This window comes from Herpailurus yagouaroundi, unplaced genomic scaffold (assembly GCF_014898765.1).
Source record: "Herpailurus yagouaroundi ecotype Mexico unplaced genomic scaffold, PumYag 67681, whole genome shotgun sequence".
In the NCBI taxonomy this organism is placed as follows: domain Eukaryota; kingdom Metazoa; phylum Chordata; class Mammalia; order Carnivora; family Felidae; genus Herpailurus; species Herpailurus yagouaroundi.
Genome location: NW_024420481.1, coordinates 2,810,355 through 2,826,959, shown reverse-complemented (window position 1 = coordinate 2,826,959; position 16,605 = coordinate 2,810,355). Strand labels below are relative to the sequence as shown.

Below are 16,605 nucleotides of genomic sequence, written 5' to 3'. Positions count from 1 at the left end.
GTTCTACTTTCTGGTTGTATGAGTTTAATTTTTTTTAGGTTCCACATATAAGTGAGATAATAAAGTATTTGTCTTTTTCTGTCTATTCCTATAGAATTTCATGTTCTAATTAATCTAAACTTTGGGTGAAATAAGAATTCTGTGCATTTTAAAAAATGTAGCTGTCAATCTAAATTCAAGCGGGACATGAACAATGAATATGCCTACTTGGTTTCCTCCTTTTAGACATTTGCACTGATCATCTTGCAGGGATCCCTCGTCCTACTCCTGAGTTTCTCCTCTCAGTCATGGCTCTTACCAAGTGCCTGTTGCCAGCAGTGCCTTTGGTCACCCAGGGAGTCTCATCACCTCTGCTGCAAGAGGAGATTAGACTGTTTTGGCAAATGGTTGTCAATGTGTCCAGGTATGAGTTGGATTCACTGAAAGGACCTGAACTTTTACATGATGGGTGCTAATTCCTGCTAATTGCCATCACCTCATAATTAAATTGGCAGAAATTTCACTCCAGGGGCAGGGCATATGAAAACCAGCAGGCTTAAAAGCAGCCTTCTAGAGAACTCTGAGATTGGGGAGTGCCAGATCAACAGGCTGTTTCTAGGCCTCAGTTCTTGGAAGGATTCAGAGGACACAGGGTATCACGGAGGAGTGCTGTTAGAAGCAGGACACAAGACCTGTGTATGCATAAGGAACCACTGTTTGCAGTGACCTGTACTGGGTACAGGAATAACAATGGAATAACATTGGGCTGGGTAGTTCCCAATTAGTATAATGCAAAAAGCAAATGCAAGGTGGTGTGCAGGCTAGAGGACATGATTTCAAGAATAATTAGCATCCCATCTACATCAGCAATTGGCAAACTATAGCATGTGGGTCAAAAGCAGTCCAGTTGTAACAGAGACCTACAGCCTACAAAATCTAAAATCTCCTTTACGTGACTGATTACAAAAAAAAAAAAGGTAACCAGTCCCTGTTTCAGATCATAAAAGAGAAAGGTTGGAAGTAAACCTGAAAGGAAATCAGGACAAAACAGCAGTTAAGGAGACCCCAACCTATTTCTGAAGCTCAGAAATGAAAGAATTTAACAGAGGAGATAAGGGTGGTGGGGGGAAACTGTGCACTCGGATTAAAATACACATGGATGAGGATATTTCTATAAAGGTGATTCTGAATCATCTAAAATTGAAGCTGGCAAATTACAGCCCAGCCATCAAACTTGGCCCACTACATGTTTTTTTTAATTGTAGTTTTATTGGAAGACAATAACACCCATTTGTTTATATATTTTCTATGGCTGTAGCATTAGTACAAAAACCTTTAATAACAAGCTAAGACATTTAACTCTTCATTTCTCCTCAAGCCCCCTCCTCTTCTGGTCTTTCCGAAAGGGTAAGCTCTGTGAACCAACATCGAGGGCTCTTTCTCTCCCTTCTAGGTGTACCTAGTGTTGTTTACCTATTCTGGCCACATTTCCAGTATTATCATTTTTATTGCCAGTAATCTGCAAGAGCAAGTGAGAGAAACTTTATCTTCAAGCAATATTTTGGCCTCATTATTACATGTGATATCCCAAATCATGGGTAACATAGTAGGGTTGAAATTTTAAGATTTAATCTACCCAAATTTCTCCTAACATATTGATTAAGGGATTAATGCTATGTTGCAAGGATGTCTCCAGTGACATGCCAAGGACCCTGCTGTGTTCAACACTTTTATCAAATGACTTTGGTAAAATCCCAGAGGGCAAATGTGCCAATTTTTGGGTGATACAAAAAAGTAAGAAGTACTTAGGTGAAGTTTTGGATACCAGAATTAGCATTCAAAAGGACCTCAGTGGAAGGGAACTCTGGGCCAAACTGAACAAGATGAAGAACTGGTTAGCAAATGGTAAAGCTGAGCCTTGAGGTTAAAAGAAAACCAGTTGTGCAGTCACAAGAAGTGATATAATTGTTTTGAGAGTAGTTTCTGTGGAAAAATCAAGGTTTAGGGGCCTTACTTCCTTGGTAAACATACTACTAAAAAAATAACTGGCCATCCTAGGATCACTTAGTATAAGAATGCTGCCACAGTTTGTAGTTTCTCCATGATGGACACTGGTCAATCCATGATTTCAGAAGGGTTTATGGTTCAAAGGACGACTCTTCAAGAGGACACTGGAAAAAAAAATCAGGAGTAGATCTGGGTTTGTAATTGAAAGGTCTTAGAACAAACTATATCATCTGAATTGAGATAGAAGGACCATGGTTAACTTGGAGAATACATTCTGTGAGGTTGTTATCACTAATGAGTTTCTGCGGTAATCCTAAATCTTACACAGGAATTGAAGAATTTCATGGGACATGAATTAGACTTTCAGTGGTAACATTGAGAAAGTCCAGGACAAACCAGGATGATTGGTCACCCTACACTGAGCTTCGCTATACTTACCTCCTATCCAGCAAATAGTTATACTTGTTTTTGCCTTAGTCTTATTAGCACTTACTGTTCCCTCTCCCATATTCTCTCTTCCCCTAAATTTTCACATAGTTACTTTGTGTCATTTTGGTCCCCACTCAAACATCACTTTCCTCAAAAGCAAATATCCATAATAACAATCTTGTTCCACTGCTCTTTCATATCATCCTCTTTTACTTTCATCTTAACAGTTATTACTATCTGAATTACTTTATTTGTTACTTGTTTTCTGTCTCATCCCCACAGAATAGAAGTTAAATAAGAAGGGAAGTCTTGTCTCTTTTGTTCATTGCTACATCCTCAGCAAATAGAACAGAACTGACACACAGTAAGAAATCAATAAATATGTGTTGAAGGATAAATGAATTAATTATTCTGGATGACCACGAAGCCTCGATTGAATCCTCCCACGTACACACCAAAAAGCTCTGAGGAAAAAATGTCCACAAGATAAGTAAAATTCAGTTACCTAGTAAACTTTCAGAGTAGGCCACACAGATCAGTATGCTATAGGGATTGGGTCTAGTAGACTCCGGTTATAAGGCAAGAAAGTTGCTGTCAATTAGGCCTTATGAGATTGCTAGATAAGTATTGTCTACACCCAGAAGAGCTGCGTCTGTGCCACTTGCATGCTCTGTGCTGTGTACTTAACATGAAAAAAGTCTGTTTTCATCTTAAATCTCTTGTGATTATCTGTCTCTGGTCAAACTATCATCAGAGACTTTAAGAAATTTGAAATTAAAAGATTCAGAGAAAATGTATCTATGTCCCCACAGCCAACTTCCCTTTTAGAAACATTGGCCATGGAATTTCTTTCTATTATGGACTCCTAAAGTATATGGTTATTTTCTCCCAAGATTCTGGTCCATTCCATCATAATTAAGTCCATAGCATCATTTCCCCTCAATGCTTCTTTAACCTTCTGAGAAATGAAATTGTCACTAAGGCAAATCCCAAATTTATCAGAGGCTCTGCTTTCAGAGGAATGAGACTTTTATCAGATGCCTGGACAGCTGAAGCCTTCCATTCCTACTGTAGCTTGCCTCTAATGCCAGTTCTGTAATCTTCATTAGGGAAGCATCAACCATGTCCTCTGTGAAATATTTTATGGATGGCACAGCAATTTCTCCCAATTTGTATGCTCCTGCAAATGTTCTCCATCTTATTCTCTTTCATATTCTGTGGATTTCCATCCAGGTTTAATATGTTTTTTTAATATTTGGGGGTGAGAAAGTCCCTAGAATAGAATCTTGAGGAATGAGTATCTCACATAGGCAGAACCTTACCATCAACCCTCTATGGAAGGAGTGACCCACAAATGCCCAGTAAGAAGTGAATATCTGGCTGAAAGTCCCCTCTCCTGTCGTCTTTCTACAGTTCTGTCAGTCAACACAATATTTTTTTTTGTACCAAGAAATTGACAAGTACAAATTCAGGGGAAAAAAAGATATTCAGGGCCAGATGGCCCCAAACAGTATCATTAAATGCAATATAAAAATACCTGAATGGAAGAATCCATTTAGTCAAAGTGACATCAAAAGCTTTTATTTCAGCATTTTTCAAGACTTTCCTCTGTGCAAGGAAATGCCAGAGAAAACAGAGGCAACTCAGATATGGTCACTAAATCCAGGGGCTTACAAACTCCAAAATGTACACTCAGCCTTACTTCCATGATATGGGGTCTAAATTCTTCGAGTTAAAAAAAAAAACTAAATAAAAATAAAACTTTACCTAACCTCTGTTATCCCACAATCATACTTGAAAGAGAACTGGATTGACCAACATAGCGTTATCATTTGCAGAACCCGGCAAACGCAAAAGTTATGCAATCATCCTACGTTGTACATCTTGTTCTCCAAAATTCCTCAATATGAATTCTTCATAGCACTACCTGAACATTTAACTTGCTAGCAGAAAAGAAAATAAATTAATGATGAACTGCTCAGAGAGAATGAAGTTTCTCTTTGAGGAAGACTGGCTGTGGTTCCCCAACACCACTATATTCAGTGACCAAAATCACTGCTATATGGAATGGTCACTGAAATTCTCATAAACCAGATTAGGAGGAAAGTGACCATTATATTAATGAGCTAAATATAGCAGAAACTTCTTCCTCCTTTGTCTTCTCTCTCTATTTGTATTAGACAAGGATACCTCCTAAATCCCCAAAGTGGAAACTATTCTTCAAGACTGAGGTCATGAATTTAAAACCAAATTTCCAAGGTTCCTTCTTGCATTTGAATTGTGCCTTCTTTTAACACTACTTAAATATTTTTGGTCGGTAAGTACACTATACATTTTTGGCAAACACCAATATTTTAAAAAAATATCTAGATGTATTCAGAAAGGACATCTCCTCAATTTATTTTTCTGTGGCTTGGAACAAAGTAACAGAATTTTGGACACTTTAAGAAGAAATTTCATTTTCATATTTGTGCAGGCAAAGAAAAATTGCATGTCATGAACTGGCATGAACTATATTATTATTATGTATGCTAGACAATGAATTTCTTTATTGTTTTTTGGACACCAACCTTTCATGGTAGCCTCATTACAAGACTTCTCTGTGTAAATAAAAGAAAAATACATTTAACAAGTAGAAATAAATGTGCATGATTCACCAGCACAGTTAACTCAAGATTTTCCAGCCTTATAACCACAACTGATAGGAAGATTTATTACCACAGCTGCTTGTATTAAACTTCTTTTCCTCGCAGTTGAAGGAATCAAATTTCTTCTTGGAGATTAGTCATTTGTGGGGGTGTTGCCAACTGCAAAATGCTTCTGTTATGAATGAGGTGCACTTCTCTGTTGCTGTCCTCCAGCCCTAAGTCAGTGAGTAATTTTCATCTTTTTATGTGTCTTTTCCCGCCTACCATCAGGAACAAATTTTAATGACTTACACAGTCAAACTTTCTTTAGTTGTTACTCAAACCTAAAACTTCAGATGGTATTGTTTCTAATAATGTGATAATATCGCAAGTAAAGGTGGGATGAAATGACATTTTGGCACATGTTTACAAGGATGAAATTCAAGCAGAAGGAAAGGTCTACATGGGATGTGAAACTGGGAATGGAGCTAACGTATCTTATGTAGCAAATAATTGTGCCTGGCACTGTGCTAGGTTCTCTATAGACATAATCTTATCTAATTCTTAGAACAATCCTGCAAGAAACCAGGTGATATTCCCACTAAATATATAAGGAAACTGACTTTCTCAAGATTGTGCAGCTTATTAGTGGCTGAACCACAATTTAGGCTTAGATTCCACTGACTCCCTCACTTTCTTTCTGTATTTTGACATTCTGCTTTTTGGGTATGAAGAATTACTCAATTATATGCAGCACTAATACAACAATACAGTATGGAGAGATTTGATTCTGTGTCTAAATAAGAAAATCCTACAGCCAAAATAGATTTCAATGGGTCATCTGTTTCACTCCCTACTGAAATCTCACAAAACTGACAAGGCTCTGTCTTTTCCTTCCTTCCTCCCTCCCTCCCTTTCTCAGTTCCTTTCTTTCTTTCTTGTTCATTTTCTTTCTTCCTTCCTTCCTTCCTTCCTTCCTTCCTTCCTTCCTTCCTTCCTTCCTTTCACACTTCTGGAAACATGCATTCCAAAATTTGACTTATGTCTCTTCCAAATTTCCAGTAACGATTGTCTTCATAAAATCCTTTTATCTAACACAATCTTCCCATCACCCTTTAAGCTCTTGTTTGTATTATACGGAGATGGTAGTATCTGAACATAGTAAGCTTCTGTCATTGAAGATATATGTCAGAACAATTGAACAAAGAGTGATGTTTTAGTAAATCCACAAGTTGCTTCATTTATTTCATGTCATTTTGGCTGGTGTTGTTTTTCCATTGACTTAAGTGATTGCTTTAGCTACATATACACTTTCTAATTTACCATCCATATGTGGTTTTAATATGACATGTAAGAAGCAAAAAAAAAAAGAGTTGAAAAGCAAATAAGCATTTCAAGCATTCACAATTATATCATTGAGCTTAAAGTTAAAAATTATTTGTTAATCAGTGAGCCAACTTAAATAAAGCTGTCTATAAATGTGCATTTTTGGTAGGGAGATGTAGATACTTGCCTCTTTTTTTTCTGGTCAAGAATAAAGGCAGTCATCTAGCTATGACCCTTTATGAAAGAAATAATTCTGTTTAACTCAATGACGGTCTTACTTGATCAAGTGTAAGTACCTCTAATGGGGATCTAACACAGTCCAAACAACTTAACCTCACAAGGTTCCATAAGATAGGAAAACGAAGAGAACCTGTATTTTCATCATTGGATACTTGAGCAGCTGAGTCTAACTCAGTAAAACAAATGACACATAACAATTAATCTGAAGTCTAGAGCATGAACTCTAACAGGCTACTGAGATGCTATTCCTCTTATTTCCTAATATAGGTTACATTACATTTTAACTTTCCCAGTACTTGAGATGACTAAATGGGCAGTCTAAAGACAGACAATGCCTCTGAGGTGACTGAATTCATCCTCGTTAAATTTTTCCAGTAACCTCAAACCCAGGCTCCCTTGTTGGGACTGCTGTTTTTCTACCTGGTCACAATGTTTGGGGATAACTTTATTGTTGTAGTGTGATGGGATTCTCAACTTCATATCCCCATGTATTTTTTTCCTCAGTAATTTATCCTTCCTTGATATCTGTTACTCCACCAGCTGGGAACCATATGTCTTGGCCCAATGCTTCAGGGACTTCCCCATTATTTTCTATACCAGCTGTTATGCCCAGATGACCACATCCCTCTTTCCAGGGATGACAGAATGTCTCTTCCATGCTGTCATGGTTTATGACAGGTTTGTTGCAATCTCCAATCCCCTGCATTACACCACCATTATGAATAATGAAGTTTGCATACAGTTGGCCTTGGGAATCTGGGCAAGTGCATTCTTAGTAGCAGTCTTACCATTCATTGCAATTCCTGCTTGTTATTATGGACAGAATGCCATCAGCCATTTTACCTGTGAGATCCAGGCCCCGCTGAAGCTCATCTGCTCAGACACTCCTGTCAGTCTGATTCTGGGTCTGGTTATCAGTGTGTTCATATTGACCTTGCCTTTCACTATCATCCTTATTTCCTACTTCCACATTGTGGTTATCGTGCTGAGGATCCATTCTGTAGAGGCCAGCCTCAAATCTTTCTTCATCTGTGGACCTTATCTAACTGTGGTCAACATATTTAATGGTATAGCCATCTACATGTACCTGAAACCTCAAAGAAATCTCAGGAAGAGGACAAATTCGTCTCAATATTTTTTTTAAATTTTTTTTAACGTTTATTTATTTTTGAGACAGAGAGATACAGAGCATGAACGGCGGAGGGTCAGAGAGAGGAAGACACAGAATCTGAAACAGGCTCCAGGCTCTGAGCTGTCAGCACAGAGCCCGATGCGGGGCTCGAACTCAGGGACCACGACTTCTCAATATTTTATGGAGCAGTTAGTCCCATGTTAATTCCCCTCACTTACACCCTAAGAAACAAGGGTGTAAGAGGTACACTGAGGAAGTTAGCCAAAGGAAATGAAAAATCCTAATGGCTCTCTTTAAATCTCTTCAATGTGCAGGAAAAACAATGAGAACTCAGTCTGTAAAATTTCAATTTTTTTTTTTAAAACAAACAACAACGGGGCAACTGGGTGGCTCAGTCGGTTGAGCGTCCAACTTCGGCTCGGTTCATGATCTCGCAGTTTGTGAATTTGAGCCCCGTGTCGGGCTCTGTGCTGACAGCCCAGAGCCTGGATCCTGCTCCGGATTCTGCCTCTCCTTCTCTCTCTGCCCCTCCCCCACTCACATTGTGTGTGTGTGTCTCTCTCTCCCTCCCTCTCTCTTTCACTCAAACATAAATAAAGATCAAAAAAATTTTTTAAACAAACAACAATAAAAATCTTACTGAACATTCTACTAGGTCCCTAGTAGACACACTCATTATCAAGTTTACCATAAATGGTAACATTTTGTCAAGTCACATTGTGACCTAAAGCCATGAATGTGCCCAAAATAGCTCAGAGAGAGAATAATAGTAAGAGATAGGTAAAGGTGGATGCTACAGCTGTAGTAGTCTATCAGGGACAGGTTCTTTTCTGAGGTATAAAGAGCCAGTTTTTTGTGACCAACCATCTTTGTACTTGCCACACAAGGATAAAATTCATATATAGCACACTGATTATACAACCATTGTATATTTTATAGGTGTCTACCCCAATTTGAACCTAATGGACAAATAATCCCTTAATTCCCACATTTAGGTGATAACTTCTCATAGCAAGAAGTATCTTTTGTATGTATAAAGCACTTTATCGCTTAAAAAGTGTTTTTAAATAAATTATTCTAATTTATACTTATAATTTCTTGTTTTAAAATAGTTTGCATGGGGGACTCGGCTTGTTGTGTTGCTGCCCGAGAACCAGAGACGGTCCTGCTTCGGCCGTGGGTCTTCCAGCCGCCCGACAATGTCGTCTCATTTAGTAGAACAGCCGCCGCCCCCCCCCCCACAACAACAACAACAACTGCGAAGAGGGTGAACAGCCGTTAGCCCCAACAGCCGGCCTCAACAGTTCCTGGGTGGAGCTCCCTATGAACAGCAGCAATGGCAATGATAATGGCAATGGGAAAAATGGGGGGCTAGAACACGTACCTTCCTCATCCTCTATCCACAATGGAGACATGGAAAAGATTCTTTTGGACGCACAACACAAATCAGGACAGAGTAGTTCAAGAGCCAGTTCTCACTGTGACAGCCCTTCCCCACAAGAAGATGGGCAGATTATGTTTGATGTGGAGATGCACACCAGCAGGGACCATAGCTCTCAGTCAGAAGAAGAGAAAGGAGAGAAGGAGAGAAAGAAGTTGATGCTTTGAAGAAAAGTGTAGACTGGGTGTCTGACTGGTCCAGTAGACCCGAAAACATTCCACCTAAGGAGTTCCACTTCAGACACCCCAAACGCTCCGTTTCCTTAAGCATGAGGAAAAGCGGGGCCATGAAGAAAGGGGGTATCTTCTCCGCAGAATTTCTTAAAGTGTTCATTCCGTCTCTCTTCCTCTCTCATGTTTTGGCTTTGGGGCTAGGCATCTATATTGGAAAGCGACTGAGCACACCTTCTGCCAGCACCTACTGAAGGAAAGAAAAGCCCCTGGACAAGCGTGTGACCTGTGAAGTGGTGTATTGTCACAATAGTTTATTTGAACTTGAGACCATTGTAAGCATGACCCAACCTACCACCCTATTTTTACATATCCAAGTTCCAGTAACTCTCAAATCCAGTATTTTATTCAAACTCTGTTGAGGCATTTTACTAACCTCATTCCCTTTTTGGCCTGTAAGACACTTTAGAATTTCCTAACAGAGTTTACTGTTATTTAGAAATTTGCAAGGGCTTCTTTTCCGCAAATGCCACCAGCAGATTATAATTTTGTCAACAATGCTATCGTCTCCTTTTAGTGCTACCAGACTTAGACCTGCATCATTCGTGGTATAAATTTTGCTCTTGCAAGATAACTACCATCTCTCTCTTCAAATGAGATCAGGTTAGCAAATGATATGACAGCTTTGTTGTTTCGTTTTTTTCAAGACAAAGGCAAGCTTCCCTAAGCTTGAATTTTTAGTTTTTAAAAAAAAAAAAAAAAAACCAAAAAAAAAAAAAAACAAGACACAAAAAAAAATATCCTGGGCAATAAAAAATTATTTTAAACAAAAAAAAATAGTTTGCATGTTATACATATTAATAAATCTTTTCTCAGTGAACATTGCTTCTACAAATATTAAATTTCTATCATATCAATTTCTTACAAAAACATCTAAACTGAAATTGTTATTCTTTTGCCTTCTCCTATTTCTCTGCCTTCTCTTCCATGATGTGCCTTAGCGACCCTCTGGTCATTTCTACTCCCACTTCTCATACACATTCATGACCTTTAGCATTTCTGTTCTACCCAAGCATCTTCAAGTCCAAGATTGTGATTATTTTTCTTTCTTCCCCATTTAATAAGATGCCATATGCACTTTCTATTATTGGCAATTAACATGTATTGTTCACTTTGTATTATGGTAATTTGTTGATTCTTTTTCTCATCTTAACTTTGACTCTGGAATTTTTCTGTCATAGCACATTGAGGAGGTGGTTATGTCTTGTTGCTAAAATTTACGTTCTTCCCACACTCTTTTCTTAGGTAGATGGTTATCTGGTCACATTATCTTCTACCCTTAGCCTTTCTCTTTACTTTCTGAAGGTTGATCATTGTGGGGTGTGTGTGTGTGTGTGTGTGTGTGTGTGTGTGTGTGTGTGTATAATTGATAACCTATACAAAAATTTTAGAATGGTTCCTGGCATATAGTAAGCATTCAATAAGTTGCTATTTTTTGAATTTTTTTTTCAACATTTATTTATTTTTGGGACAGAGAGAGACAGAGCATGAACGGGCGAGGGGCAGAGAGAGAGGGAGACACAGAATCGCAAACAGGCTCCAGGCTCTGAGCCATCAGCCCAGAGCCCGACGCGGGGCTCGAACTCACGGACCGTGAGATCGTGACCTGGTTGAAGTCGGACGCTTAACCGACTGCGCCACCCAGGCGCCCCATAAGTTGCTATTTTTTGAATAGCAAATTTTTTATAGGTTGCTAAGATATTATTGTGATTTTCTGAAAGTTTCCAAACACTCCTACTGTTTATTTTCCCAAGTCAATCTCCTTTATACATTCTCCACTCCACAGTGTATGACGAGAAGCCTCAGAACCCCATTTGCTAGTTTTAGAAACACAGTTATATCATATTTCTCTTTGGCTCTTGCTTTTATGGCTTTACTTTTAATCTGTTTAACTCCTATTCCAGTTCCTCTGACCTATGCTTGATATATTTTAAGTAGAGACAGCCCCAAACTTAGGAATGAGTTATGTTCAAAAGTTAACTCATAAGTCATCCGCTTGGAACTCAGAGCACGTTTTCCCCACAGAGACAGAGTAGCTACATTCCAAAGGCAGCTCACCAACACCTATTTAGGTCACCATTCTATCACTAATAATACTAAAAGCCCTGGGAACATTTTTAAAGTGTGTTTATTGGAAGATAGGTTTTGAGTCCACATTTGGATTCTAAAAACACAGGCACTGTTAGATGGTATTACTACTTCAAAAAAAAAAAAAAAGTCTTCCATGAGGATTAGTGCAACCACCCTCATGCCCTGATGAGTGTATGGGGAAATATCTACAAGATGTAAGAGTGGGGCTGAGGGAGCTTCTCTAGAGACTACAAAAGTAATAACTTTCTTCTATGTATGGGTCATGCACAATTCAGAGGGCTACTAGTCCTCCCTTCATTTCTCTTTATGTTATCACTGGTATTGGATGGCTTGCTAACACAATGCCTGGGGCTATTCATTTTACAAACATTTACTAAATGGCTACTGTATGTTAGGGCTACAAATCCAGGTAAGTTATTTGCTGCCTTTGAGAGATTCATAATGGAGTTGGGGAGTAAATAAGCACAGTGAAGTGCTGTCGATACTGTGATCCATATTTGTACAGGTTACAAAGTCGAGTTCTAAATAGACAATCAGGAAATATTTAATAGAGGAGATGACACCTTTAGTAGAGTCTTGAGAGAGATGTAGCTTGCCAGTTGGATAAGGGAGGACAATTATGGACGCAACATGAACAAGTACTGAGGTACAAAACCCAGCTTGGTGTACTTCCAGATACTGCCAACAATTTAATTCCCACAGCAGAAGGTGTGGGAAGTGTTTTGGCAATATATAAAACCCGCGAAGAAAGCAGTAGGCCAGATTATGGAGAGACTGCTATGCTATATTAAGGAGCTAGCACTTTATTTACTCTACAGGTCAACAAATTATGGCCCAAATGGCCAAATCCAGCTCTCGGTTTGCATAGCCCATGAGCTAAGATTGGTTTTTAAATTGTTACGTGATATAAGAAAAACAACAACAACAGCTAAGAAGCCTATTCAACAAAGACTGTGGGCAGCCTGCAAAGTCTAAAATATTTACTCTCTGTCCCTTTACAGAAAAAAGTTTGCTAAGCCCTGTTATAGGTGGTGAGAAACCATCAAAGATTTTTAAGCAGATCAGTAACATGTTCAGAATTGTGTTTTTAAAAGCTCACTTTTACAAAAAAATGTATAAAATTGATTGAAGAGGTATAAGATTGGACATAGAGTCAACTAGGAGGCTGTTAATAATCTGCGACTTGATGCAGAAATGAACTAAGAATGTAGCAAAAAAGATTTGGAAGAAACTTAGGTCATTGGAGTACCCCTTCCTTTTTCATTTTTACATGCAATTTCATTTACATTCAGTATGCATTTTCTCAGAAGCAGGGTCTTTAGCACAGATATAATAAAGGGTTTCAGGTGTTGGGTGATCTCATCATGAACGTCATTCACTTCTTTTCTAACATTCAAAGAACACATAGAGATATGGAGAGGGTAGGGTCCAAAGTCACATAGTTGTGTTTTATTCATATATGACAACCCCCTTCTCTGATCCAGAATAACTTTGTATGGCATATAAAATTGCATTTTGTTCAAATAAAACATGTTTATTTAAATATAATAAATGTCCTCTGGCTCCTTGCATGATTTCTAAAGTTCACTCCTCACCTGTTACTCCTTTAGACATACTGTTGCATTTCATGAATCATGAATAGTACTACTATGAGCCTCAAATTTTTTTCTATGAAATATTGTTATTCAACATAGTACTGGAAGTCCTACCCACAGCAATCATACATCAAAAAGAAATAAAAGGCATCGAAATCAGTAAAGAAGAAATAAAACTTTCACTATTTGCAGACGACGTGATACTCTATATAGAAAACCCAAAAGATTCCACCAAAAAACTGCTAGAACTAATAAATTCAGCAAAGTCACAGGATACAAAATCAATCTACAGAAATCTGTTGTATTTCTATACATCAATAATGAAGTAGCAGAAAGACAAATTATGAAAACAATCCCATTTATAACTGTAACAAAAATAATAAGACACCTAGGAATAAACCTAACCAAAGAGGTGAAAGATCTATACTCTGAGAACTATCAAACACTGATGTAAGAAAGTGAAGATGACACAAAGAAATGGAAAGACATGGATTGGAAGAACAAATATTGTTAAAATGTCTGTACTACCCAAAGCAATCTACACATTTAATGTAATCCTTATCCAAATACCAACAACATCTTTCACAGAACTAGAACATATGGAGCTACAAAAGACCCCAAATAGCCAAAGCAATCTTGAAAAAGAAAAGCAAAGCTGGAGGCATCACAATTTGGAAATTCAGGTTATATTACAAAGCTTTAATGATCAAGATAGTATGGTACTGGCACAAAAACAGACACATAGGTCAACAGAACAGAATAGAAAATTCAGAAATAAACCCACAATTTATGGTCAATTAACCTTTGACAAAGCAGTAAAGAATATACAATAGGAAAAAGTCTGTTCAACAACTGGTGCTAGGAAAACTTGACAGCAACATGCAAAAGAATGAAACTGGATCACTTTGTTACACCATACACAAAAATAAATTCAAAATGGATTAAAGACCCAAATATGAGACCTGAAATCATAAAACTCCTAGAAGCGAGCATAGGCAGTAATTTCTCTGACATTGGCCGTGGCACCTTTTTTCTAGATAGGTCCACTAGGGCAAGGGAAACAAAAACAAAAGTAAACTATTGGGACAAAATAAAAAGTTTTTGCACAGCAAGGGAAACAATCAACAAAACTAAAAGGCAACCTATGGAATGGGAGAAGATATTTGCAAATGACATATCTGATAAGGGTTAGTATCCAAAATATATGAAGAACTTAAAAAACTCAACATCCAAAAAGCAAGTAAGCCAATTAAAAATGGGCAGAAGACACAAACAGACATTGTTCCAAAGAAGACATACATGTGGCCCATCACTAATCATCAGAGAAATGCAAATTAAAACTACAATGAGATTGGGGCGCCTAGCTGGCTCAGTCGGTTAAGCGTCCGACTTCAGCTCAGGTCATGATCTCGCGGTTTGTGAGTTCGAGCACCATGTCAGGCTCTGTGCTGACAGCTTGGAGCCTGGAGCCTGGAGCCTGCTTCGGATTCTGTCTGTCTGTCTGTCTCTCTCCCTCTCTCTCTCTCTGCCTCTCCCCTGCTCACACTCTGTCTCTCTGTCTCTCAATAATAAATAAATGTTAAAAAAAAGCTGGGAAAAAAAACTACAATGAGATAGTACCTCACAACTGTCAGAATGGCTAAAATCAACAACACAGGAAACAACAGGTGTTGGTGAGGATGTGGAGAAAAAGGAACCCTCTTGCACTGCTGGTGGGAATGCAAACTGATGCAGCCACTGCGGAAAATAGCATGGATGTTCCTCAAAAAGTTAAAAATAGAACTACCCCATGATTCAGCAATTTAACTATTAGGTATTTACCCAAAGAACATATAAATATTAATTCAGAGGAATACATGCACCCATATGTTTATAGCAGCATTATTTACAATAGCAAAGATATATAATCAGCCCAAGTGTCCATTGATAGATGAATGGATAAAGAAGATGTGGTGTATATATACAATGGAAAATTATTTAGTCATAAAAAGAGTGAAATCTTGCCATTTGCAAGGACATGGACAGAGCTAGAAAGTATAATGCTAAGTGACATAAGTCAGTCAGAGAAAGACAAATACCATACGATTTCACTCATATGTGGAATTTAAGAAACCAAGCAAATGAGCAAAGGAAAAATAAAAGAGAGATAAAGAAACCAAGAAACACACTTAACTATAGAAAACAAACTGATGGTTACCAGAGGGGAGATAGGAGGGGATGAGTGAAATAGGTGATGGGGATTAAGGAATACACTTGTCCTGATGAGTACTGGGTGATTAAAATTAAAACTTTAAGAATATATATAGTTATTTTCCTGCAGGCCTTTTTCCCTCGGAGGAGGCCTGTAGGCAGCAGCCATGGCACCCAGCCCGAATGGCATGATGTTGAAGCCCCACTTCCATAAGGACTGGCAGTGGCATGGCCTCATGGTTCAACCAGCCAGCGGGGAAGATCTGCAGACTCAAGGTCGGGAAGCCAAAGCAAGGCCCAGAGCTTCCATGTCCAGACCCATCCAGCCCATCCCATGGTGCCCCCACAGTGAGGTATCACACCCAAGTGCAAGTTGGCAGGGGCTTCAGCATGGAAGGGCTATGGGTGGCTGGCCTACACAAGAAGGTGGCATGGACCATTGGAATCTCAGTGAGTCCAAGAAGGTGGAACATGTCCACAGAGTCCCTGCAGGCCAATGTGAAGTGGCTGAAGGAGTATGGCTCCAAGCTCATCCTCTTCCCCAGGAAGCCATCAGCCCCTAAGGAGGGAGATGGCTCTGCTGAAGAACTCAAATTGGCTACCCAGTTGACAGGACCAGTCATGCCCATGTGGAATGTCTGTAAGAAGGAGAAAGCCAGAGTCATTAGAGAGGAGAACTTCAAGGCATTCGCTGGTCTTCACGTGGTCCATGCCCATGCCTGGCTCTTTGGCATCTGGGCAAAAAGAGCCAAGGAAGCTGCAGAACAGGATGTTGAGAAGAAAAAAATAAAGTATCACTGGCAACTTGTGATTATGTACATGTATATGTATGGTTAATATGTAATGTTATATGTATATGTGATATATAATGTCATATGTATATATAATGTCATATGTATATGTAAAGTCATATATATGTGTGTGTGTGTGTGTGTGTATATATATATATATATATATATAAAATGTCAGTGACTTCCAGTTTATAAGTTTTTCTTTGCTCAAATATCATTCACTCTCTTTGTTTCATCATATTGGTGATTTCCTTATTCTATATACTATAGAAACCCACAGATATAATCATTCTGTCATATATCAGTATATAAAATCAGTATGTTGTAAACCTTCAACATACACAAGGCTATATTTCAATTATATCTCAATACAGAGGCAGGGGGGAGAAACCTAAAAATAAGTGTTTGCTCAGCTCATGCAAAAAAGTCCTAGAATAATAATATCTAAATTTTGTTCAAGATATTTTCACAAATATCATCTCATTTGATCTTCACAATAATGTGAAGTCACTTTACAGATGAGAAAG

General features: G+C 38.4%; 2 protein-coding genes and 1 pseudogene across 2 annotated transcripts; all 3 read left to right on the top strand.

The window, feature by feature from the left end:
• The first annotated feature begins 287 nt into the window (after positions 1–287).
• LOC121025555 (olfactory receptor 13H1-like) lies at positions 288–7,752 on the top strand. Its single transcript, XM_040468093.1, has 3 exons — positions 288–403; positions 495–675; positions 7,066–7,752. Exons 1-3 carry the CDS (start codon positions 288–290, stop codon positions 7,750–7,752), a joined length of 984 nt encoding a protein of 327 aa, XP_040324027.1.
• Positions 7,753–8,864: 1,112 nt separating this feature from the next.
• Positions 8,865–10,141, top strand: LOC121025539 (BCL2/adenovirus E1B 19 kDa protein-interacting protein 3-like; annotated as a pseudogene).
• A 5,177-nt stretch (positions 10,142–15,318) lies between these two features.
• Positions 15,319–16,124, top strand: LOC121025554 (60S ribosomal protein L13-like). The gene is given in 2 exon segments (XM_040468092.1): positions 15,319–15,510; positions 15,512–16,124. Coding segments are annotated over 2 exon segments (669 nt in total). The 5' UTR covers positions 15,319–15,454.
• The last annotated feature ends 481 nt before the right edge of the window (positions 16,125–16,605 follow it).

Coding starts and splice junctions, on each gene's coding strand:
- LOC121025555 (XM_040468093.1), top strand. CDS start 288: ATGGCTCTTACCAAGTGCCTGTTGCCAGCAGTGCCTTTGGTCACCCAG. Junction 404..494: donor ATGGTTGTCAATGTGTCCAG/GTATGAGTTGGA, acceptor TTAAATTGGCAG/AAATTTCACTCCAGGGGCAG. Junction 676..7,065: donor AAGCAGGACACAAGACCTGT/GTATGCATAAGG, acceptor TTATTGTTGTAG/TGTGATGGGATTCTCAACTT.